This window comes from Dendrobates tinctorius, unplaced genomic scaffold, assembly GCF_039654945.1.
Source record: "Dendrobates tinctorius isolate UK_male_01 unplaced genomic scaffold, ASM3965494v1 ptg000065l, whole genome shotgun sequence".
Taxonomy (NCBI): Eukaryota; Metazoa; Chordata; class Amphibia; order Anura; family Dendrobatidae; genus Dendrobates; species Dendrobates tinctorius.
The window spans coordinates 32,975,290-32,999,074 of record NW_027361733.1 but is presented as its reverse complement, the minus strand read 5'-3'; the positions used below and the strand labels follow the sequence as shown (position 1 = coordinate 32,999,074).

The 23,785-nt window shown below is 46.7% G+C and overlaps 1 protein-coding gene across 3 annotated transcripts in view; it reads right to left on the bottom strand.

Annotated features, from left to right (window-relative positions):
* The window catches only part of DIDO1 (death inducer-obliterator 1), a 74,569-nt gene extending 51,586 nt beyond the window's left edge, over positions 1 to 22,983 (bottom strand). For 2 of the 3 annotated variants that reach the window (XM_073580920.1, XM_073580921.1), the window contains exons 1-3: positions 22,792 to 22,983; positions 2,233 to 2,341; positions 1,697 to 1,811 (exon numbers count right to left, since the gene is read on the bottom strand). In XM_073580920.1, coding sequence (XP_073437021.1) covers positions 1,697 to 1,778 — 82 coding nt within the window. In that variant the 5' untranslated portion in view covers positions 1,779 to 1,811; positions 2,233 to 2,341; positions 22,792 to 22,983. The remainder of the gene's footprint in view (positions 1 to 1,696; positions 1,812 to 2,232; positions 2,342 to 22,791) is intronic. The other variant, XM_073580922.1, reaches the window with a different exon arrangement.
* Positions 22,984 to 23,785: the final 802 nt, after the last annotated feature.

Here is a 23,785-nt window from a genome sequence, read left to right as displayed (position 1 = left end):
CAATCACAAATGTCTAGTTATAATGGTACTGTGGGGAGGGAACACAGAACTTAAGTTTCTTATAACTATTGTACATCTCATTTATTCATATCCATTTTTTTAAACTCAAACTAAAAAATATCATTACTGTCAATGAGAAATGTGAAGTAAAACAAGCTTTGTATACACGACTCAGAGGCAGATAATGAATTCAACCTCAAATATTCACAGATGGCAAATAAAAGTCATGTTAGATTTTTTACCAAATCCATTATTGTATTAATGTTCACAAACCTACAAGTATCAACCTAAACTACAAACAATTCTCGCCAAAAATTAAAATTATAGACAGCAGTAATGCAGTCATAGTAACCCAGTTTATTCTGGCAAGTACACATTTCTGTGAACAAGAATACAAATATATGTCAATTACAGCAAGCTAAACAACTATCCAAAACGAGTAAAAAAAAAAAAAAAAAAACTATTGAAACGTTGGTGAAACAAAACTCTGGAAAGGTCTTATCTGATCACATCAAATCCTGTCCTTGTGTCTACATGTGTATTAGCGCTATATACAAATGATACATCTGAGGTCAGAGCCATAGGCTTTGCACACACAGACTGTAGAAATGGATATTTCCGCCAACCTACTATTAAGCCTGTAGTGGAATACTTCACTGTACATCCAGATAATAAAAGGTTCAATACTCCTTGTCCTGACAACTGTTATTTAAAGAATTGTGAGGCCACCATACACAATGGACATTAGGGGGGAAGGGGGGGTTGTTCATTGACAATCAATTGTGCATGGTCTGCAGGAGTCAAAGCAATTGTAATGAAATTACCATTGATTTGCATGTAAACTGTGGATATAACCTGAAAAACAGGTCTACCAAGCTTTTTGCTAGTCCCACACAGTAGAAGAAAAGATGCTAGTGCTAAACAAAACAACGACATTTTGCATTTAAAAAGACCATGTCCCCAATGAGTATAACAATACAGGAGGCGAGGAGCCAGCTGCCTGCTGTACCATGTCCTAGACTGTTTTTTTATAAAGATAAATAATTCACATACTGTAAACACAGCTTTCTTTCCACTAGTGCCACTGCTAACAAAGCCAAACGAGTAGTTGAAAGAATGCATCTTCAGATACAGTATGTCTTCTATATGAGCTGTACCAGGCAGGAATACATATATACTAGAGCACATACTAGACAAACATTCATTCCATATCCCAAAACAAGACTTTCAATTTCTACATCTCCTACAAAGTTTGTAAGAGCAGCAGGATAAATAAAATAATATTCAGGGAACTAACATAAAAACAGAAAAATTATCCACACCCCAATGTATAACATTGCTATGGGGGAATTTATTATGACTGGTGTTGCATAAACCAGTGTTAAACAGCAGTGTGCTGGAGAAAGACTTGCCACATTAATTAAGATCTACAGCTGTTCTTCATAAATTTGGGGTATCTCAACTTGTGCAGCAGAAAATTAAATGTTGATTTGCGCTGTAACATATCAATTTCTGCGGAAAAATATAGTACCTCTGTATAGCTGAGAAAGGCCCAGTATCTTTGAAATAACTTTTTTTTTTTAACAAAACCAAAAGATATATTACCTCCCAAAATGCTTCTTCATAAGGATTAACACTAAATCACACATTGAACATCTGTATGGAGCCTATAAAGAGTACATAAACTACAGCATACCCGGAGAACTGCTCTCCAAGATTTCAAGGTTGAGTTCAGTTTCAAAAGTCACAGAAGGCAGAGAGCTTGTCACTTCCTCCATTGCATGTGATGCTTTTGCTCCCACACTGCAACTCTGAAAACAAATACGTATAGGTACGTTTATAAGAGCAGCAGTACCACATTTTTCAGAGCAAGCGCCAAGCCAACAGCTGTGCCACACTGTGTGTCTGACTGTATCATGGAAGGATGGCCAGTCTAACAAAGGCCAAGCCTGTAAAAGGTACTCTATACTCATAAGCTCTGCATATGAAGCTCAAGGGAACCATGCCACTGGAATGAATTTAAGAAACTACATACTTTAGTGGGAAAAATGAGGTTTTAACGTGAAAAGCCAATTTTACACTAATTAAAAAAAGATAATTATACAGTCAAGCACAAAATGCATTGCATGTATCTAAAACTAAAAGCCTGAAAATGTAACCAATTTGCCCCTTGCTAATTTACAAAGCTGGCCACACAAAGCTTATATTTGCAAAGAATTATAGGAGTTTTACCTGAGTTTTAGGACATATCAGCCTTGTTCCATCCCGAAGGTCACAGTAAGGATCTGTGTGGCTGTCTCTACAACTATGAGCCGAAATTCCTCCCCCTATGGGCGTTGACCTGGAAAGAGGGAAAGCAAACTTATTTGCATTACACAACAAAAGATGTAAAGTATAAAATAAAGACTTTTACAAAGTAACTGCATTTTACAACTTGTTGAAATATCTAGCAAAAAAAAAGAAAATGCGTTTGTGAAAAGGCAAACTAATAAAAAAATTAAAACAAAAAATAAATAAAACAACCGTGCTTATGTGTACTCAGTGACCATTTTGTCCCTGAAGCCTTCTACAGTTGTAGGCTTAATGATGAACATTAGTATACAAGTTATTTGAAATGATCGTTATATTTAGTTTAGGGCTATGCGGCAACACAAGTTATAAGACCAACGAGCGCCATGTGTGGCTACTACTTTGCAGCATACCACAGGTGAAGGAGTCCTCTTTGTGTACCCTAGAACACCTTGACAAGCAGGTAAAAATAATCCAACTGGGTCCAACTTCAACTTGCTTGTTATGGTATGCCCTGGGGCTTGCAACATGCCCACATTCACCTACATTATGCTGCAATGTAGCAGCACATAATGATCTTTGGCCATGCGACCAGTGTCATAGGCAACTTCGTTGTATAATCTTAGCCTAAATATAAAGATCACTTTCCTTGTACAAAGTGTTTTTTTTATTTTAAAGTTACAAAACTTTCTAAATAGGAACTATAAGATTCACAAGTGCCACGCACTATCAAACGATCAGTTCAATGACTTACGAGTCCAATAAGATGTAGAATAGGATAGAATAGGAAGGAACCACACAGAAAATGGATGAGAATAAGAATTTCAGCCTAATTGGCAGCAAGGAAATTATAAAATGATAGGTGCACACGTCATGGACTTCGTATTGAGTCTCAGCTGTATGTCTCCAACTTTTCCACATCAAAATCTACACATATAATATCCGAATTTTGATGAGAATTTCACCCTATGCAGAAGGCTGCACCCCAAGTCTATGTTCACAGGTTGTCTTTTTGTTCAGTGCAGAATTGCCACAAAGCCTGAGGGTATGTGCACACATTGCAGATTTGCTGCGGAAAGTGATTTACAGTACAATGTTATTCTATGGGGAAAACATTTTGCTGTGCACATGCTGCGGAAAAATCCACGCAGAAACGCAACTTTTTTTCCACAGCATGTCAATTCTTTGTGCGGATTCCGCAGCATTTTTACACCCATTCCATTATAGGAATCCACAGGTGAAAAAACGCAGGCAAATCCGCATACAAAAAGTGCGGATTCTGACCTGTTGATTCTGCCAAGAGATGCAGATTTCGCGCAGAGAATTCCGCACAGCAATCCGCAACGTGTGCACATACCCTGAAGAGTTTCCTGGTGCCAGCAAAGTGAAAGAGAAACCTAAAGTCACATGCACACTTTGCTAATTTGTAACCTGCAGATTTAAATCTGCAGCATGTCAATTTAGTGTTTTTTATCTGCATATTTCAAATCATAATAAGTGGGGAAAGTCTGCACCAAAAACGTAAAAAAAACCCCACACAATATGAAAAACACAAAAAATGTGTTTTGCCCGTGCTTTTCCTGGCGAGATGCCGAAACGATGCAAAAATGCCTGAGCCAAATGCTTGATGTGTACACATACCCCAGGAGCGAAGAATGGACAATGTCATGCATACATTTACTTATGCAATCTGTTGCTCATTGACTGAAAAAAATGAAGTTTTAATTCATATGCAAATAATACTTAAATGCTCTGAGCATAATCCAAGCACTTTACAAGCCATTGCCTTCCTCTCCTTAGCGGCATGGGTTGTGCTCTGATCATATCCAGAGCACTTAAAGCCTCACTTACATATGAAAACAGCAATTTGTTTTCAGTCAAGAAGCAACATAAGTAATGCATAAGTAAAGCTATGGATGGCACTCTTTTGGAGAGCAACATAACCTTATAAACAGTTTTGAGGGAGCAGCCGTTCTGACAGATTCCCTTTAACTTAGCTAGTATTCTATTACACTGCGGGGCTGGGAATCTTGGGCATGAGAGCCGCAGAGAACTACTGCACATGCCCAAGATTCCCAGCTCCGCAGTGTGAATAAATCGTAAGTGACTGCGGGGTGGGATCTCTGGCCATGCGTCCACGCAGGCGCGATAGGAAGGCCAGGAAGTCATGATAGAGGATGGGCAGCGGTAACTGTGCATGCCCAAGAATACATAGCACAGCGCAGGCGCCAGGATTAGAAAAGAACGATATGAAGGCGGAGCAAACAATGCAGGAAGACATGAGTGATGGATGTGAGGCGTCTGTCAGATGGGGAAAGACCTGCCCCCCTGTCAAATATCAGGTTTCTCGCATCACACTCGCAAGTGTGACCCCGGCCTAACTGCAGATCTGTCTTTTCCTTATGTATAAGGTGAAATCCACAACAAGGTCCATAGGTAAAACTAAATAAAAAAAATAAATAAATTTTATTGTGGATTTAGGATTCCAGTGATATGTCACTTAGGTTTCTTAGTGCAGCAGTTATGATGGAGTCAGTTTTCCCTGCTGTATATGAAGCAGAGCTCAGGAGTTGAGCTGTGTATAAGGTCTACACAGCTTTCTGGGTACATTGTTTTGTGACAGAAATCTGCTCAGTAGTGCTGGGGTTGAGGCTGGACTAGATCACACAAGGTCAGTTGTGATGCAGTGATAATCTCCTGCTGATAAAACACTGATTGTCCTGAAAAAAAAAAAAAAAACCCGGAAAAAGTGGTCAATAAAAAAATGGTCATATAGAGATAGTTGTTTGTACTATTAGAAACACATGTAGGTGTGCGATGGTAATGTATGACCATTTTTTAGTATTTGACCACTTTGTTTTTTTTGTTTGTTTGTTTTTGTATATTTATATTGATTGGTCTAAGTACAAATTCTAGCAGATATATGTGTTTAACACCACTATTATATGCATTGACATAGTATGTGTATATAAAATATCTGCCTGTTCCTTATCTCTTTTGCATACGTGTACTGAAACAGCATAACACAGCCCAAATCGCTATAATCAGGGTCTCTTCTACATTGCAGCGTGCTCAGGTTACTTAGCAATACCCTGGTGACAAATTCCCTTTAAAGGGAACCTGACAGCAGATACAAAGTGCCCCCATACACAACCAGGCAGCATGTATAAGACACTTGCTGTAAAAATTTAGGAATGCATGTTTGACTCTGAAATGCTGTGGTGTTTCAGAGAAAAACGCTTTAAAACCCACTGGGGACCATCAGCTGTCATATTCCCTTAAAACCGGTCTAAAAAAATGGCACTGGTCATATAACAATGTCAACTAATCCCACAAAAAGCCTTCAATGTTCATCACTGACCTTTTGGCTAGCCAGACCAGATGCACTGAGAAGGCCACTTTGCCACACAGGTCAATTAGTAAGGCTAGTTTCACACCAGCGTCTTACTGTCCTGCGCAGGTCTGCGCACGGCCGCCGCTAAGTTCCGCCCCCTGCCGTGCCTCCTCCTGTCAGCTCCACCTATGGGCGCATGCAGTCTGCATGCGACCTGCGTACCTATCTTTAGCATTGGGTACGCAGGCCGTGTGCAGGTATGCATTTGCCGGCGCGCCGAGCGCACCAAAATTCAACACAATGTGTTTGGTGCAGGTCGGCACACCGTCAAAAGGACACATGCGCCCATAGGCGGAGCTGACAGGAGGCGAGGCAAGAGGCGGAGCTTAGCGGCAGCCGTGCGCAGACCGACGCAGGTCAGTGAAACTAGCCTAAACCAGATTATACTATATAAAAAATTCCACTGCAATTATGTTCTACTAGATGGTGGCCCGATTCTAACGCATCAGGTATTCTAGAATATGCATGTAGTTCATTTACGAAGTTTTAAGAATAATGCAATGAATACACAGGATTTTCCAGGTAAAATAACAGGATTTTTTGGGTTGCTTACCGTAAAATCTGTTTCTCGGGAGCCTTCATTGGGGGACACAGACCATGGGTGTATGCTGCTGCCACTAGGAGGCTGACACTATGCACAAAAAAAGGTTAGCTCCTCCTCCGCAGTGTACACCCCACCGACCGGCAGGAAGTTCCTCAGTTAGTGAGAAAGCAGTAGGAGAAGTAACAGAATAGATTGAAAACAGAACAAAACTCAACTGTAACAAACCGACAAACATAAGAACAGGAGTTGTAGAACATGGGAGGGTGCTGTGTCCCCCAATGAAGGCTCCGAGAAACAGATTTTACGGTAAGCAACCCAAAAAATCCTGTTTTCTCGTTCGCCTTATTGGGGGACACCGAGACCATGGGACGTCCCAAAGCAGTCCCTGGGGTGGGAAACAAACTTCCATCAGGCCAGTGGACTCGCCACCGCAGCCTGCAGAATCCTTCTACCTAGGCTGGCGTCTGCTGAAGCGTAGGTGTGGACCCTGTAGAATTTCACAAAGGTGTGAACCGATGACCACGTTGCAGCCTTGCAAAGCTGCAGCGCAGAAGCTCTGTGGCGCACCGCCCAGGAGGCACCCACCGCCCGGGTAGAGTGCGCACTGATCCCTGGAGGGGCCACTCGATGCTTGACCCGGTATGCCTCCAAAATTGCCGATCTGATCCAGCGCGCAATAGTGGCCTTTGAGGCTGGGTGATGAACAGAGAGTCTGACTTCCGCAAGGAAGTCGTCCGGGCTAGATAGACTCTCAATGCCCTGACTAGGTCCAGCTTGTTCAAAGACCGCTCCCGAGGGTGAGCTGGGCTCGGGCAGAAGGATGGCAGAACAATGTCCTCATTGAGGTGAAACGAAGATACCACCTTCGGAAGAAAAGAGGGCGGAGGCCGCAGAACTACCTTGTCCTGATGAAGGACCAAAAAAGGAGAGCGGCAAGAAAGTACCGCTAATTCCGACACGCGCCGGATGGAGGTAATGGCCACCAGAAAGGCCACTTTCCAAGAAAGGAGGGAAAGGGAAACGTCCCTGAGAGGTTCAAACGGAGGACCCTGCAGAACCTGAAGAACCAAATTAAGATCCCAAGGATCCACGGGAGCTCGGTACGGAGGAACCGTGTGAGCCACACCCTGGAGGAAGGTTTTGACCTGGGGCCGGGAGGCCAGCGTTTTCTGAAATAAAATGGACAGTGCCGAAACTTGACCCTTCAAGGAACTGAGAGCAAGCCCCGCATCCAGCCCTGCCTGAAGAAACACCAGAATAGAAGGGAGCGAAAAAACCAAGGGCGCGGTGTCATTGGCCTCACACCAGGAGAAATAGGCTTTTCCAAGTACGGTAATAGATCTTCGAAGAAGAAGGCTTTCTGGCGCGGATCATGGTATGAATTACCCGATCAGAGAATCCTGCCTGTCTCAAAACCTCAGTCTCAACAGCCACGCCGTTAAATTGAGAGACCGAGAATTGGGGTGGCAAATCGGGCCTTGAGACAGCAGATCTGCCCGTCGGGAAGCTTCCAGGGGGCGTCCGTGAGAAGGTTGACAATGTCTGCGAATCAAGACCTTCTGGGCCAATTCGGGGCGATGAGGATGACTGGAATCCCCTCTGCTTTGATTTTCTTCAACAACTTGGGAAGAAGAGGCAGAAGAGGGAACAGGTAGGGGAGCACGAACTGTGACCAAGGGACGGCCAGAGCGTCGGCGCCCACTGCCAGAGGGTCCCGAGACCTGGACACGAATTGTGGGACTTTCCTGTTGAGGCGAGATGCCATGAGGTCTACATCCGGGGTTCCCCACCGACGGCAGAGCAGATGAAACACCTCCGGATGTAGGGACCATTTCCCCTGCCACGAGACCCTCGCGGCTGAGGAAATCGGTGGCCCAGTTGTCCACGCCGGGAATGTGAACCGGGGAAATCGTTGGAACAAAGGTCTCTGCCCATTGAAGAATTCTGGACACTTCCGCCAGGGCTGAGACACTCCATGTCGCCCCTTGGCGGTTGATATACGCCACCGCTGTGGCATTGTCTGTCTGAATCCTGACAGGCAGGCCCTTGAGGCGCCTTTCCCAGTGGACGAGAGCTAGATGGATCGCCCGTATCTCTAGGACATTGATCTGCAGAGCTGATTCCTGAGTCGACCATCGACCCTGAACAGTGTGATTGCGGAACACTGCACCCCAGCCGATGAGGCTGGCGTCCGTAGTGACAATCTGCCAGTGAACGGGAAGAAAAGACCGCCCCAAGAGAATGAGGGGAGACGTCAACCACCAGTTGAGAGACCGCCTGATCCGGCAGGAAAGGCGAACCGGACGATCCAGAGACAGAGCCGACCTGTTCCACCTGGACAAAATGGCCTGCTGGAGTGGCCTGGCGTGAAATTGGGCAAAGGGAACTGCCTCTATCGCCGCCACCATCTTCCCCAGGACCCTCATGGCTGTCCTGAGGGATGGAAATCGTGTGATCTGTAATGATCGCACGCCCTGCTGCAGGGAAAGAATCTTGTCTTGTGGGAGAAATACCCTTGACCGACGAGTGTCGAACAGAAGGCCCAGAAACACAAGGCGTTGAGTAGGGACCAGACAGGACTTTTCCCGGTTGACGATCCACCCAAAACTGGACAGGGTGTCTAGAACGATCGCCACACTTAGGCGGGCCTGTTGAAAGGAGGGGGCCTTGATCAGGATATCGTCGAGGTACGGAAAAAGAACGAGACCTCTGATCCTCAACAAGGCCATCAACGCCGCCATAATCTCCGTGAAGACTCTGGGAGCGGTGGCGAGCCCGAAAGGAAGCGCGACGAACTGGTAATGTTCATGAAGAATCGCAAACCGCAGGAACTTCTGATGTCCGGGAAATATGGGCACATGTAGATAGGCATCTTGGATGTCTATGGAACCCATGAATTCCTGCTCCTCCATGGAAGCAATTACCGAGCGAACTGACTCCATCCGGAAGTGGCGAAGGCGAACTCTCTTGTTGAGTAACTTGAGATCCAAGATGGGTCGAACTGTCCCGTCCTTTTTCGGCACCACAAACAGGTCTGAATAAAACCCTGTGAAGCGTTCCGATTCGGGAACGGGCACAATCACCCCGGAACTGAGAAGAGAGGCGATGGCCGAACTGAACCCCGGGACCAAGGCCGGATCCCTCGGCGGACGGGATTGTAAGAAACGATCCCGTGGAAGAGAAATGAACTCTATTTTGTATCCTGTTGATACAACCTCTCTGACCCAAGCGTCCTCTACTGAGGCGAGCCAGACGTCGCTGAAGAAGAGAAGTCGACCTCACAATTGGAAGGGACCCACGGGAGACCGATGGTAGTCATGCGGATCTAGATCTGGACGGTCTTCCCTGGGAAGAGTGGGACCGCCAGGACGGAGTGGGCCTGAAGGAAACCTCCTTTCTTTCCTGACGTGCCTGTGGCCTTTGCTGGTTGGAAGGGTTTTCCGCCGTATTGAAACGGCGGAAAGTCCGAAAGGGACGAAACTGACGCCTTGGAGGAGGTCTGCGAGGCTTGGAGGGGAGAAGAGAACTCGTACCTCCGGTAGCGTCCTTAATAATCTGATCCAATTGTGATCCGAAGAGACGCACTCCCTGAAAAGGCAGATTGGTCAGAGACTTTTTAGAGGACAAGTCCGCCTGCCAGGCCTTGAGCCAAATTGTACGTCGGATTGCCACGATGTTACTTGACGCCTGAACTGCGCAAGATGCAGCATCCAAGGAGGCAGAAAGCAGATAATCCCCTGCATGGGAAATCTGATTGGCGAGATCGGCCAAATGCTCTGGTCGTGCCTTATCCAGAATGCCCTGCCGAAGGTCATCTGCCCTAGTGGATATGGCCTTTGCTGCCCAAGAAGAAACAAAGACTGGACATACCGCTGCTGATGCCACTTCAAAGGCAGGTTTTGCTAGAGATTCTATGATCCTATCATTAGAATCTTTTAGCGACGCCACACCTGACAGCGGAAGGACCGTACTATTAGAAAGTCTGGACACGGGAGGGTCCACCGAGGGAGAAGCGGCCCAGTTGTCCTTGAGCTCTTTAGCAAACGGGTACAGCACGCCGAGACGCTTTCCTCTTTGAAAGCGTCTGGTCGGATCTTCCCTCTCCTTTGTAAAAATCTTTCCAAACTCAGAATGGAAGGGAAACACCCTGGATGGTGTTTCCGCCCGTCTGGACGAAACCTCCTGATCTTAGGATTTCGCAGGGGCGTCAGCGATGTAAAAGGTATGGTGAATCGCGGCAATGAGGTTTTGCACCGTAACCTTCATGTTCGCATCCTGGTCCGAATCCAGCTCTAAGACCCCTTCCGATTCCGAAAGCGCTTCGCCTGACTCGGGGGAGGAGGCCCGAGAGGGAGACTGCTGGGGACTATGGGGTGAGGTAGGACGAGGGGAGGACTCCGCCTGGAGGTCCTGCCTGGGCCTCTTGCGACTGCCGCTGGCTGGCTCAGATGGGACGTCCCGAGACGTGCTGGGTCCCGCCGAAGCTCCCAAGGGCAACTTGTCCAGAACGGCTACTAGGGACTGAGACACCTTGATGAGGTCTGCCACTGACTGTGATTGAGAGGAGGCCCAACCCGGCATGGGGGGCTCACTCGCCCCTGGGGCTATGGATGGCTCCTGAGCTGCGTCGGGCAGGACGCAGAGCGGGTACGATCAGACTTAGCGTTGGACATAGTGAAAAGAGAGGCAGTGCCGGCCGGTTGGGGGACAGAAGGCAGAGAAGGGTGTCAGTCTGCAGGTGCAGAGCTACTCACGGTCCGGTGTCCCCAAGGGCGACGCTCTCTGATCTGGCTGCAGGATGAGGCCAGGCCAATCCGGCTGAAAAAAGGCCCAGCGACCGAAATCCGGCAGGGAATGAGGTCCGGCTGGCAGGCTGAGAAGATGGCGACCACCAGGGAAAGGGCGCGCTGCCAGAGGGAGAAGAAGGGCGGAGCTCGCCGCAGAGATCCCCTTAGCACCGCCCGCTGTCCAATAGCAGGCTGGTGTGAGGCAAGGGGGCTGGGAAGGCCTAGGACGGGCGGGAGAGAAGCCCGCTTAGAAGAAAGGGGCAGGGGGCGTGGCCGCGACGCAGCGGTAGGCCCGAGATGAAGCCGGGGCCTAATTTAATAGCGCCGGCCGCCTGTCAGCAGGGGGTCGGCGCGGAAGACGCGCCACAACACCGGGCCGCGTCCCTGCTTCCCACAGCCCGACCCCTGTATACCCCTGCCGGGATGAAGAAAAAACGGGGGCGGGGCGCAGAACAAGGCCCGAAAGAACAGGGGCCTTCATGGATGCGGCGACCGTGGGGAGAAGCGGGCGCGCAGGCCCTACCGTGGTCCCCTGGCGACCGCCTTAGGATGAAAACGCCGGGGGACCGCTAGACCGCATACTCACCCAGGCCGGGGGCCACAATAAAGGTACCTGAGAATCCCACGCTGTCTGTCGTCTTTATGGAATCCACGCCTCGTCCAACCGTCAGGCTCTGGTAGGCGAGATGGTGGGAGGCGGGGGGCAAGGACTGTCCATATAGCTGGCACGCACCTGTGCGAGGCTCCTGGTCCTGCCGCGGAGACCTATGAGGATACGGGGTGGCAGTACACGCCGTACTCATAGTCTCTTTGTGGGAGTACGGATGTGACTGTTCACTCCGTATCCCTCCGAAACCTGTAAAGGAACGACGCACGACGAGGTAGATAGGGGCCTAATAAAAGACCCGTGTCCACCTCCTACTGACACTAAGCTAAACTGAGGAACTTCCTGCCGGTCGGTGGGGTGTACACTGCGGAGGAGGAGCTAACCTTTTTTTGTGCATAGTGTCAGCCTCCTAGTGGCAGCAGCATACACCCATGGTCTCTGTGTCCCCCAATAAGGCGAACGAGAAATATACATTATCATTAAATGTTATTGCTCATAGAACTTAATACAACTGCAGGAGATGACACGCGGCGCCGCAGATCTCCCGCCAATAGGGGTGGGGTGCGTTGTTCAAAATCCGCGCCAGTTCGCGGCCGGACTGCGCCTGTCGCTGATTGGTCGCGGCCGGGCGACACTGCCTACTTCTGATTGGTGGTCAAGCACATGAAAAAGTAAATGTCCTCAAAGGAGAATCTATGCCAGCACCCACTTGGTTATAGTGGAAAGTTACATCTAAACCTTACTAGCTGGTATCTGCAACAGAGATGAAAAATAGGGGGGGAAAAAAAAAAAGTTTTATTCAGCTCTGCAGCCACTATTTCATGATGTGGCTAGTTTAATATGCTAAAACTGGTGAACGTTCTTGTTTAACAATATAAAAGTAACCACTATAGGTGATATTAGTGCACATATTGCAGCACTGAGCTGCTTTACCAAACTGTACTACCTCTAGAATTATTAGCCTTGTGATTTTACATGTGAATGTCATATGCTCATTTTCCCCGTAAACTACCTCAATTCAAAATGCCACAATGTGGGTACCCAGCAAGACATTTAGTTGCTAGAAAGGCCTGGGAGCTTTATGTAGTCTGGGCAGCCATGATGCAAGCTATCAAGAATACAATTAAACAATAATTTTAGTCTACAAAGTGACAGTGAAACATGTATTAGTTGATGGGTTGATTTTTGTAACTGTTACACATTGGCAGTAAGCTGATGCAAACAGAAAAATACAGCAGTAAAAAAACCGCTAGACTACAGGAAAAAGGGTAATTCCAATAGCAAGCACACTTTTTAGCTTTTAGTCTTTTTTTCTGATTGCTACAGCTATTGCTCCTTCTATGAGCAGTTATAAGAAATCTGAGCTTTTACTTTGCTGTGTCAGATACGTAAACGAACAGGTAAAAAAATACATAGGAATATATGGAGAGAGGGTACTTACAAAGCCCTGAAACCCCAATGAGTCCCTGACCTCCAGTTATATTCATAACATACAGGTACAGAGCAATCCAGGGACTCCAGTTTCACCTGCTTGTTACATTACTGCAGAGTTATGGAGATCCAGAAGTCTTGAAATACCATTTTGACATTGCCACGAGTAATCAACCCTAATAAGCACATGCACAGATAATAGGTGAGCTCCTTATGATGCACATTCCCCAATGACAACCGTTACCCAGAATGCAATGTAAAGAGAGTGATCAGCCAACGACTAGATTATAGGCTCTGCCAGTGATAAAACGGACAAAAGAGTTAATGTTAAACCAAGAGCAGTACACGTGCACAGATCAAGAGGGCACTAGTGATGAGCAAGTATACTCTGTGCTCAAGTTTTTGCGAGCATGCTCGGGTGTCCTCCGAGTAGTTTGACATGCTCAGAGATTTCGTTTCTGTCGACGCAGCTGCATGATTTGCAGCTGCTAGAAAGACTAAAATACATGTGAGGAATGCCTGTTTGTAAGGGAATTCCCACATGTATTCAGGATGTCTAGCAGCCGCAAATCATGCAGCTGAGGCCACAAAAACTACATCTACGAGCACGCCAAAATACTCGGAGAACACCTGAGCATACTCTGTAAAACCTGAGCAACAAGTATACTTGCTCATCACTAGAGGGCACCAATAAACATTCAAACGATTTCACCACCCTTTGTATGAATTCACATGGATATTACATAATACGAGTGTACAAGGTTTTAATAGCTCCAACTGCATGTTTAAAAGGTTGCCCCCCTAGAGAAAATCTTTGTCTCCAACCTGCAGTATTATAAAATTACAAAACACTCTTTACTCATGTTGACAGCCAGGGAGAGCTGTCCATGTAGATGGAACTTAGGCTGTGTGCACACGCTGCGGATTTAGGTGCGGATTTTGTAAATTCCGCAGGTCAAAATACCTGTGGTTTTACCTGCGGATTGCTCTGCGGTTTTTCATCTCCTCAATGGAGGAGATGGCAAACCGCAGCGGAATCCACAGAAAGAATTGACATGTCAATTCTTTCTGCGGATTGAAAACCGCAGATAATCCGCGCGGAAAATTCTGCACCGTCTGCATTGCGTTTTTTGATTCCCATAGGGAATAATGGTACTGTACACCGCAGCAAAAACTGCTGCGGGTCCGCAGCGGCCAAAACCGCTGCGGAACCGCAGCAAAATCCGCAGCGTGTGCACACAGCCTTAGATTTCTGGTCAGTTTTGCAAAGTGAAGAAATCAAATTATATTACTCACAAACTTTCAAAGGTAATGTGTCAGCAGTTTCAATCATCTGATGTGGGTGCTAGCAGCTAAGTTTAATGTGAGGGAGGGGTAGATGAAAACAGTAGGTATGAGCGAACCCGAAGTGTAAAGTTCTGGACCCGTACCGAACACAGTGTTAGGTCACAAGGTCCCTAACACTGGTTTCCATGGGAAACCCGTGTTACATTTCGGGTCCAGGGCCTGTAAAACAAAGCATAAAAATAATAAACATAATAATAGTTACGTGTCCAGCGATGCGTCCTCCCGTCCCATGAACTCGGGTGAACCCTGACGTCACTGCAAAAACACTGCCACAAAAAGCCAAAGACTGCCAAGTTCAGTGAATACCGCGGGAAGTTAATGAGCGGCCCCGGAAACAGATGCGTCGCTGGACAGGTAAGTATAATTATAATGTTTATTATTAATTTTATGCTTTGTTTTAGAGCCCCCTTCTCCCCATCCCATATCTGTAAAGTCCAAGCTCGGGATTCGGATGCAAGTTCGCGTCATCTCCGGCCCCAAGCTCGAACTTTACAAAAAAACTCAGGCGAACCCGCCGACCCCGATCATCGGGGTTTCGCCCATCAATAATGAATAGCACAAGGGGATGACTGCTAGTGATGAGCGAACGTGCTTGGATAAAACACGCAGCCACAGGGAACTTGAACATATTATCCGAGCACACCCATGTTACTTGAATAAAGCCCCCGTTACACACTGCGATATCGCTAGCAATATCGCTGTAAAGTCACCGATTTTGTGACGTTACAGCGATATTACTAGCGATATCGCTGCATGTGATACTTACCTCTGACCGGCTCCCCCGCTGGTTATCGCTGATCGCGCGAGAAGCTGCTGGACCATTCCTCGTCGTCCACTTCCTGCGGCGCTTCCTGCTGTGACGACGAGCGACGCGTGGAGCCGGGCGGGAGGACGCAGGATCGCCGCGTCTGACAGGTAAGTAGCGATCCCCGTCCCCTGCGATGTCGCTGGTGAGATCTGCCTGAGTGGCAGCTCACTAGCGACCACCCAGCGATTCACCAGCGATCCTGACCGCGTCATATCGCTGGTCGGGATCGCTGGTGAGTCGCTAGGTGTAACGGTACCCTAAGACGTTATCCGTACACATTTGCTAATCACTAGTGACTGCACAAATGGAAACAACGGGCAGTGACTGAGCATAAAGAACGTTAAAGGGAACCTGTCCAGTCTCCCGTGCCCCCAATCCATCAGCATTCAGATATTTGTGTTTAAACTCTCTCCGTAACCAGCCCTGTATAACATAATTCAGTTAAATAAATGCTATAAAAAAGCATGTATAACCTCCGTTTCCCTATGGCTTTGACTTGTCGATGGGGCGTTAGTTGCTCCAGCCCTCTTTCCATGTTATCACGCGCCTGTGGGCGTGATAATTTGCACGAGTAGTGTCATCTCCACTCATGCAAATCTGTACAGGCGTGCTGTCATTTAGCAGCGTCACTGCATTTCTGAAGCCAGATGTACAATTCCCGGCTTCACAGGCACGCATTGCCCATGTCCATAAGCTCAGAATATAGCTTCCGGGAACGTGCAGTGCACGCCCATGGGAGGCGGGAAGCATACACCCGGCTTAAGAGACGAACTGCGCCTGACAGTAGCTAATCATTGTTGTGAGTAGCTGGTTGAGAAGCTCAGGTCCCAAACGCCCCCCCTCCTGTGATAGGCAGTTCACTGTCTATGGACATTATATATACAGAGCCTATTGTGAACAGGAGCAGTTTTCTCAGATATGCTTCAACTTTGTTTTTCTTTGATCAGTATTTTAAGTTTTCTGCTCCCTCTCTTATGGCTGAAATACTACTGGAGGCCAATAACAGCTTTTTGCTACAAGAAACATTCATGCTACACAAAACTCTTCAGTATGCTTATGAGCGTAAGCTGTTCAATGGTGTCGGTCAGCGATTCTAACCCTAAAAAACTGACAAAAGCAGTAGAGTGAGTGTACAGGAAGCTAAATATTTTTTTTACTGTTTCAGCAACAGCGCTCATTCAAGAATTAAAGGAACTCTTTCAGCACAGAATGACTGTTAAAACCAAGTACTGGCACACGGTGCTTCATGGCGGGGCCAAACATTTAAATACAACTCCACACCTACTTTGTTTCCATCTATCCCCCCTTTACAAGCTCTATGAAGCTAAAGTTTTGAAAGAGGCCAAAGCTTTCAAACAAAGAAGAAGAGGGTGCAGAGTGGGAAAACAAGCAGGTTGGAAGGTGTATTTTTAAATGATTGGCCCTGATGTGATGCTCTGAGCAGCAAGACTTAGTTTGAACAGTCATTCTGTCCCTTTAAAGGGAATCTGTCACCCCTTTTTTGAGATATCATATAACGATATCATTCAAATGTGTGTCACATAAGGATTCTCTTAGCACTTTTGCTTCCCCCTGACAACGCACCTTTCATGCATAAATACCTTGTTTATATCGGTTCAGATATATGTAAACTGTCACGGTCCGGTCCGCTGGGCGGGGCTTATTCAACTGCTCCCCCCCCTCCCTGTCTTGCTCTACGCATTTCGTCTTGTGTAGAGCAAGACAGGGGGGGGGGAGCAGTTGAATAAGCCCCGCCCATCGGACCGGACAGCGGCAGTTTACATACATCTGGACCGATATAAACAAGGTATTTATGCAGGAAAGGTGCGGGATCAGGGGGAAGCAAAAGTACTAAGAGAATCCTTATGTGACATACAATTGAATGATATCATTATATGATCTCAAAAAAGGGGTGACAGATTCCCTTTAAGTATATGCAAGCAGGTGTGGGTGGCTTCCACAAGTGCTCCAAAGGCAGACTTGAAGACTGAAATGCTCTCAACTCCGTGCAATGAAGGGTGTTTCTGTAGTCATATGACATAACCTAGAAAAGGGGGTTCTATACTCGGCACAATTTGCTTTTATTAGCTCTGGAAGCTCTACATTCAAGGGGCTGATTCACCAAAGCTTTTACTCCCAGCTGCAGTTAAATGGGCGGACATGTGGCGTTCCATACACCAGAAATTTCACTCCTGATTGGAATCAGATTTCCAACGTGGTGTATGGAGGCAGATGTCGCTCGTCAGATGCTCCAGGTTTATAAAGAGATGCCCCTGTTTATTAATCAGCTTGCAAGCCCCCGCAACACCAGCCTTGATGAATCACGTCCATAGTGTAGTGACCACTGCCAAGAACTGCACCTCAGCCACTGTCCTGCTGTAATTATCACTTGAGAGAAGGATTGTGGAGCCCCAAAAGGGAATCTATCTCATGGTTTTGCTACCTAATTAGAAAGACTGCATAATCTAGGGGTAGAGACCTGAATTTCAACAATGTGTCACTAATTAGGCTGCTTGCTGTAGTTTTACCAGCAGATTATTACCAGAGAACTAGTAAACCTACTGCCATATAGTGCTTCACATTTATGAGTCCTGTATAATCCCACACCTAGAACTGATAGGCAGTTTTCTGAATATGCACAGTGTACACAGAAAGCAGCCAGTGGTGCGGGTGGGTTATAAAGAGCCCAGCATTCAGAAAGCTGATAGAGGCATATAAAACAATTTGTAATCAAACCTGCAGCACCCAGTAGAAGTGCTACATTGCTGCAATCAGCCCGACATTATGCTGCTTTCAGATGGGGTAGCAAAAACCTGGAGCAGGCTCACCTTTTACGTGAACGTGTCATCAAAGATGATCTATAGTTTATAGATTTTTTCCTACGCATCACCATTTCCAACCACTGTTCGTTGCCCTAAAACCAGCGAGGGTGGTCATCCTGACACTTATTGCAATGATACACAGATGAAGACAAATTATCAGGATTACATTGCTTCTTACATCCTTAAAAGCTCCCATTGGTGTACACATTGCAGATTTGACGCTTTTTGGAGCACAGATTTGTTTCCAGATACCGGCAAAGTGAATGAGAATCCTTAAAGGCATGCGCACACAATGCAGATTTGGCTGCGGATCCGCAGCAGATTTGGCCCTGCGGATCCGCAGCAGTTTTCCATGCGGTGCACAGTACCATGAAAACCTATGAAAAACAAAAACTGCTGTGCACATGCTGCGGAAAATTCCACGCAAAAACGTAGCGGTTTATTTTCTGCAGCATGTCAATTCTTTGTGCGGATTCCGCAGCATTTTTACACCTATTCCATTATAGGAACCCGCAGGTGTAAAAACGCAAGCAAAATCAGCACAAAATCTGCAGGTAAAATGCAGGTCATTTTACCTGCGGATTCTGCGTGGAAAAATCTTCACACGAATCCGCAAAGTGTGCACATACCCTAAGTCTCATGCACATGTTGCTCATTTTTGACTTGTAGATTTGGTGCAGATTAACTCTGCAGAGTCTCAATTTCTTCAACATTTTTGCTGCAGTTTTCATCCATACTAATAAGTAACGGTACATATGCAACCAAAATGCATGTAAAACAAAAACACACCTATTTTAAGCTGTGTTTTTCCTGCCGCAAGATACCGAAATGCTGCAGAAATTTCGGAACCAAATTTAATATGTGCACATAACTGAATGCTAAAAAAAAAGTTAAAATTACAGCAAAAAACGTACAATTTTTAAAAACATTAAAGGGAAACTGTCACCAGTTTTGTCCTGTGTCAACTAAAACTATGACCTTATCAGCGCCTGTTCTGTAGTCCATCAACGGTTATACAACCCCCTGTATAAACCCCAAAAACATTAAGTTGTCCCGCGCTGTATTGTTAATCCCTTCAAGAGCCTGCCCTTTTTCATTTGTTTTTGCTCCCCTTCTTCCCAGAGCCTTAACTTCTTTATTTTTTCGTCAATATGGCCATGTGAGTGCTTGTCTTTTGGGGGACGATTTGTATGACATTGTGAATGACATCATTGGTTTTACCATGTCGTGTACTCGAAAACGGGAAAAAATTCCAAATGTGGTGAAATTGCAAAAAAGTGCAATCCCACACTTGTTTTTTGTTTGGCTTTTTTGCTAGGTTTACTAAATGCTCAAACTGACCTGCCATTATGATTCTCCAGGTCATTATGAGTTCATAGTGGTTAAAATAAATTACAAACCTTGATAAAAAAAACAAAAAACGCGCTATTGTAAAACCTGTAGCATCTCCATTTTTCGTGATCTTGGGCTGGGTGAGGGCTTATTTTTTGTGGGCAGAGCTGACGTTTTTAATGATACCATTTTGGTGCGGATACGACCTTCTGACCTCCCGTTATTGCATTTTAGTGAAATGTCGTGGTGACCAAAAAAATAATTCTGGCGGTTTAATTTTTTTCTCGCTACGCCGTTTAACAATCAGATTAATCCTTTTTTTATTGATAGATCGGGCGATTCTGAATGCGGCGATACCAAATATATGTATGTTTGATTTTATTTTGAATGGGGAGAAAGGATTTAAACGCTTTATTTAAAAAAAAAAAAAAAAAAAATTTCTTCACTTTTGGCATGCTTCAATAGCCTACAAGGGAGACTTTGAAGCTGTCATAACCCGATCAGTCTCTGCTACATAGAGGCGATGAATAGACACTTCTATGTAGCAGATTTACTGACTTACTATGAGCGCCGACCACTGGGTGGTGCTCACAACAATCCAGCACGGACAACCATAGAGGTCTCCAGGAGACCTCTGGCTGTCATGCCAACAAACCGGTGACCCATGATCACATGAAGCGGGTCACCAGTGTGCGTATTTCCAGCGCTATTGCTTGAAGCGCCATTTAAATGACGCTGACAGCGGCATTTAACTAGTTAATAGCAGTGGGTGGATCGCAATTCTACTGGCAGCTATTGCAGGCACATGTCAGCTGTTCAAAACAGCTGACATGTCCCAGAAAAGATGTCGGCCCACATCAAAGGGAGGGAAGCGACCTCCACAGTACAGCGGAGGTCGTAAACGGGTTACTCCTCTCGGTTCAGTCTCTAACCTTCCTGCCAGAGGCCAATAGAAGTCCTCCTACTGTAACTGACGTGGATGACACCTTCTGCGTCATTCACATAGCCGGGAAGGCGAAATCTCACTCCTGCGCCCTATTGCGGGCAGAGCTGAAACCATAGGTACACATGGGCAGTTGTGATTTAGGTTCTTCCTACAATAGCCCGCTCGGCTACGTGGATGACGCATTAGGCATCATCTAAGTCAATTACAGCAGGAGGATGGCTATCAGCAGCTGGGAGGATTATAATGTATGCAAACTGTAAAGCGCTGTGGAATATGTTAGCGCTATATAAAAATAAAGATTATTATTATGGAGACTGGAGAGACCACACCCATTGGAATGGATGGACAGGATTAACATACATCTCTGGAGAACTTAAAGGGAATCTGTCACCTCATTTTTGGCCTATGAGATGCAGCCACCGCCATCAGGGGCTTATCTACAGCATTCTGTAATGCGGTAGATGAGCCCCCCCCCCATGTAACCTGAAAGGTAAGAAAAACAAGTCAGATTATACTCACCGGGGGGCGCGGTCCGGCGCCTCCCATCTTCTAGAGATGACGTCCTTCTTACTTCTGCCGCGGCTTCTGCGCAGGCGTACTTGCTCTGCTCTGTTGAGGGCAGAGTAAAGTACTGCAGTGCGCAGGCGCCGGACCTCTCTGACCTTTCCTGGTGCCTGTGCACTGCGGTACTTTACTATGCCCTCAACAGGGCAGATCAAGTACGCCTGCGCAGAAGCCGCGGCAGAAGTAAGAAGGACGTCATCTCTAGAAGATGGGAGGCGCCGGACCGCGACACCCATCAGACTGTACCCCCGGGTTAATATAATGTAGCTCATTTTTATTACTTTCAGGTTACATCAGGGACTTAACTACAGCGTTACAGAATGCTGTAGATAAGCCCCTGATGGCGGTGGCCACATCTCATAGGCCAAAAATGAGGTGACAGATTCCCTTTAAGGCTATGTGCCCACGTTGCGTGTTAAAACGCACAACCGGACTCCTAACCAGAAATCAAATGGTTTTTTCCACGTGATTTCACCGCGATTTTCTCAAGCACTTTCCAAGCGATTTGAAGCATCGCTTGGAAAGTGATTGACAGGTTGGTCACACTCATCAAACATCGTGTTTGACAAGTGTGAGCAGCTTTTTACTATTGAGGCTGCCTATGCGGCATCAATAGTAAAAGATAAAATGTTAAAAAATTAAAAAAAATCGGGGTGTATTTACCTTCCGACGTCCCGCGCTGCCATCCCGGGCCTCAGCGTTCCCAGTAATGCCTTGCAAGACCTGTGATGACGTAGTCTCGCGTTACTATAGTAGCGACAAGACTACGTCATCACAGGACCTTGCTGCAAGGCATTACTGGGAACGCTGAGGCCCGGGATGGCAGTGCGGGACGTCGGAAGGTAAATACACCCCGATTTTTTATTCTTTTTTTACAGGGGTATGGTACCCAGGGCCTGGAGAACAGTCTCCTCTCCTCCACACCGTGGGTACCAACCGCACATGAGACGCTTAACTTCCCGCATGGTGGGCATAGCCACATGCGGGAAGTAAGCGATTCTCATGCATTCCTATGGGTGCGGAATCGCGGCAATTCTTTGCGATTCCGCACAAAAGAATGATCATGCTGCTATTCTTTCCGCGATGCGTTTCCGACGCGGAAAAAAGCGCAGCATTAGCACAGCATGTGCGGAATGCCATAGGAATGCATGGGGGGCGTTCTGTACACGATTTTTAAACGTTTTTGCGCCGAAAATCGCAGCAAAAACGCTTAAAAATCGCATCGTGGGCACACAGCCTAAAGGTTTTGGTTTTTTTTGGGGGGGTATACAGGGGGAGTCAAGGGACTACAGAAGTTATAGAACCACTGATGGACTGCAGCACAGGCGCTGATTAAGGTCATAGTTTTAACACCGGGCAAAACTGGGGAAAGTTTACCCTAAAATATCCTATTTTCCCAGATAAAGACGTAAATAAAAAAATACGCATTTTTGGTATCACTGAGTAGTAAGTCCAATCAAAATACACATTTAACCAATAATGTTAAAGTCTACATTATATTTGGTCCCCACATGTCAGAGGAGGAAAAAAAGTTGTCTCCTGGGAAAGAAAGAAAACGTAATCTGGCCACATCCTTAAAGGACTGGGACACCCCATAATTGTCCTAATACTGCCCAGCACCCATGTGATGTTCCCCTTTAACTCCCCCAGCCATGAGCCCCCTATCCTCAGACGACCCCCAAACCCGAGACTCACGGGTGCGCCACCCGCACAGCGCCAGGAATCTGCGCCATCGCCCCCTCTCTTCAGTCTCCACGGTGCCGCCGTCCTTTGCCGCCTCACTGCTGCTCTCACCATACCTCAAACAACAGCCGTCCATTTTGTCCCAGCCATACACGCCCTATCTCCCCTATTCAGGAGCGGCTCTCCGCTGTTTTACGACATGAAGGTGAAATTCACCAGAAAGATTTCGCTAATTACCGAGGAGGTCTCGTCGGGTCCACGTTTTCCACAGCTAGGTCTCGGCTGCCGCCCGCTCACCTCGCAAAACCGTCTCTCACACGCCAACCGCCGCCATTAGCTGCTCGACTGCGGGGTCTCTCCAACACAACAGCAGGGGCAGCTAGAGGACGTACTCACTGCTCCCTCTGCTGGTGACTGTTAACGCGCATGCGCAACAAAACCTGTCACATGAGCCGTTGCCTCATGGCGAGAGTTGGCTTAATACGCATGCGCTGAGAAAGTGCTCTGGCTGTAGCTTTTAGTTAGTTATGTTTTTGCACCTAAAATAAATGATAAAGCAGTTATCTCTTCTGTCACATTTTCCACTATTTATAGTAAAACTTTGTAACTACATTCCTGAAGGGCAAATCTGCATAATTATGCCTCTAAGGCTAAGTTCACACCACCGTATATGCTGTCCGTGTGGAAAATGGCCGTCGCGTAGACCAATGTTAGGCTGGAGTCACACTAACCTGCGCAAAATACGGTCCGTAGTTTACTTGCGTAATACGGATGAATGACCCCTAAACAGTGCTCCGTAGGTCATCCGTAAGCAAGGTGTGGTCGCGTATTTTGCGCATGTCACCATCCGTATGTAATCCGTATGGCATCCGTATGCAATCCGTATGGCGAGATTTTCTCGCAGCCTTGCAAAATGGACATTTAACGGTTTTGAGGCCTGCAAACAATTTATATCATTAACCTGCACCCTATTTAGACACTCAGAAACAGGTGGCTGCCTACATTCTGTACATTTGTCACCTTGCTTTCACGAGGTGTGTTGGTGTTCTTTGTGCAGCATGGCAGAGGGTCTGCGATTCAATACAACCGAGCAGGTTCTCTTTACCTGGCTTTTGTCACGGCGCTTTGGGCAACCATATCCTGTGATAGTGGATCCGCGGAGGAGGAGACGCATGTGGGTCCATCCACTTTTGAGGCAACGACTCACAAGAGGGCATTTTCACCGCCTCTA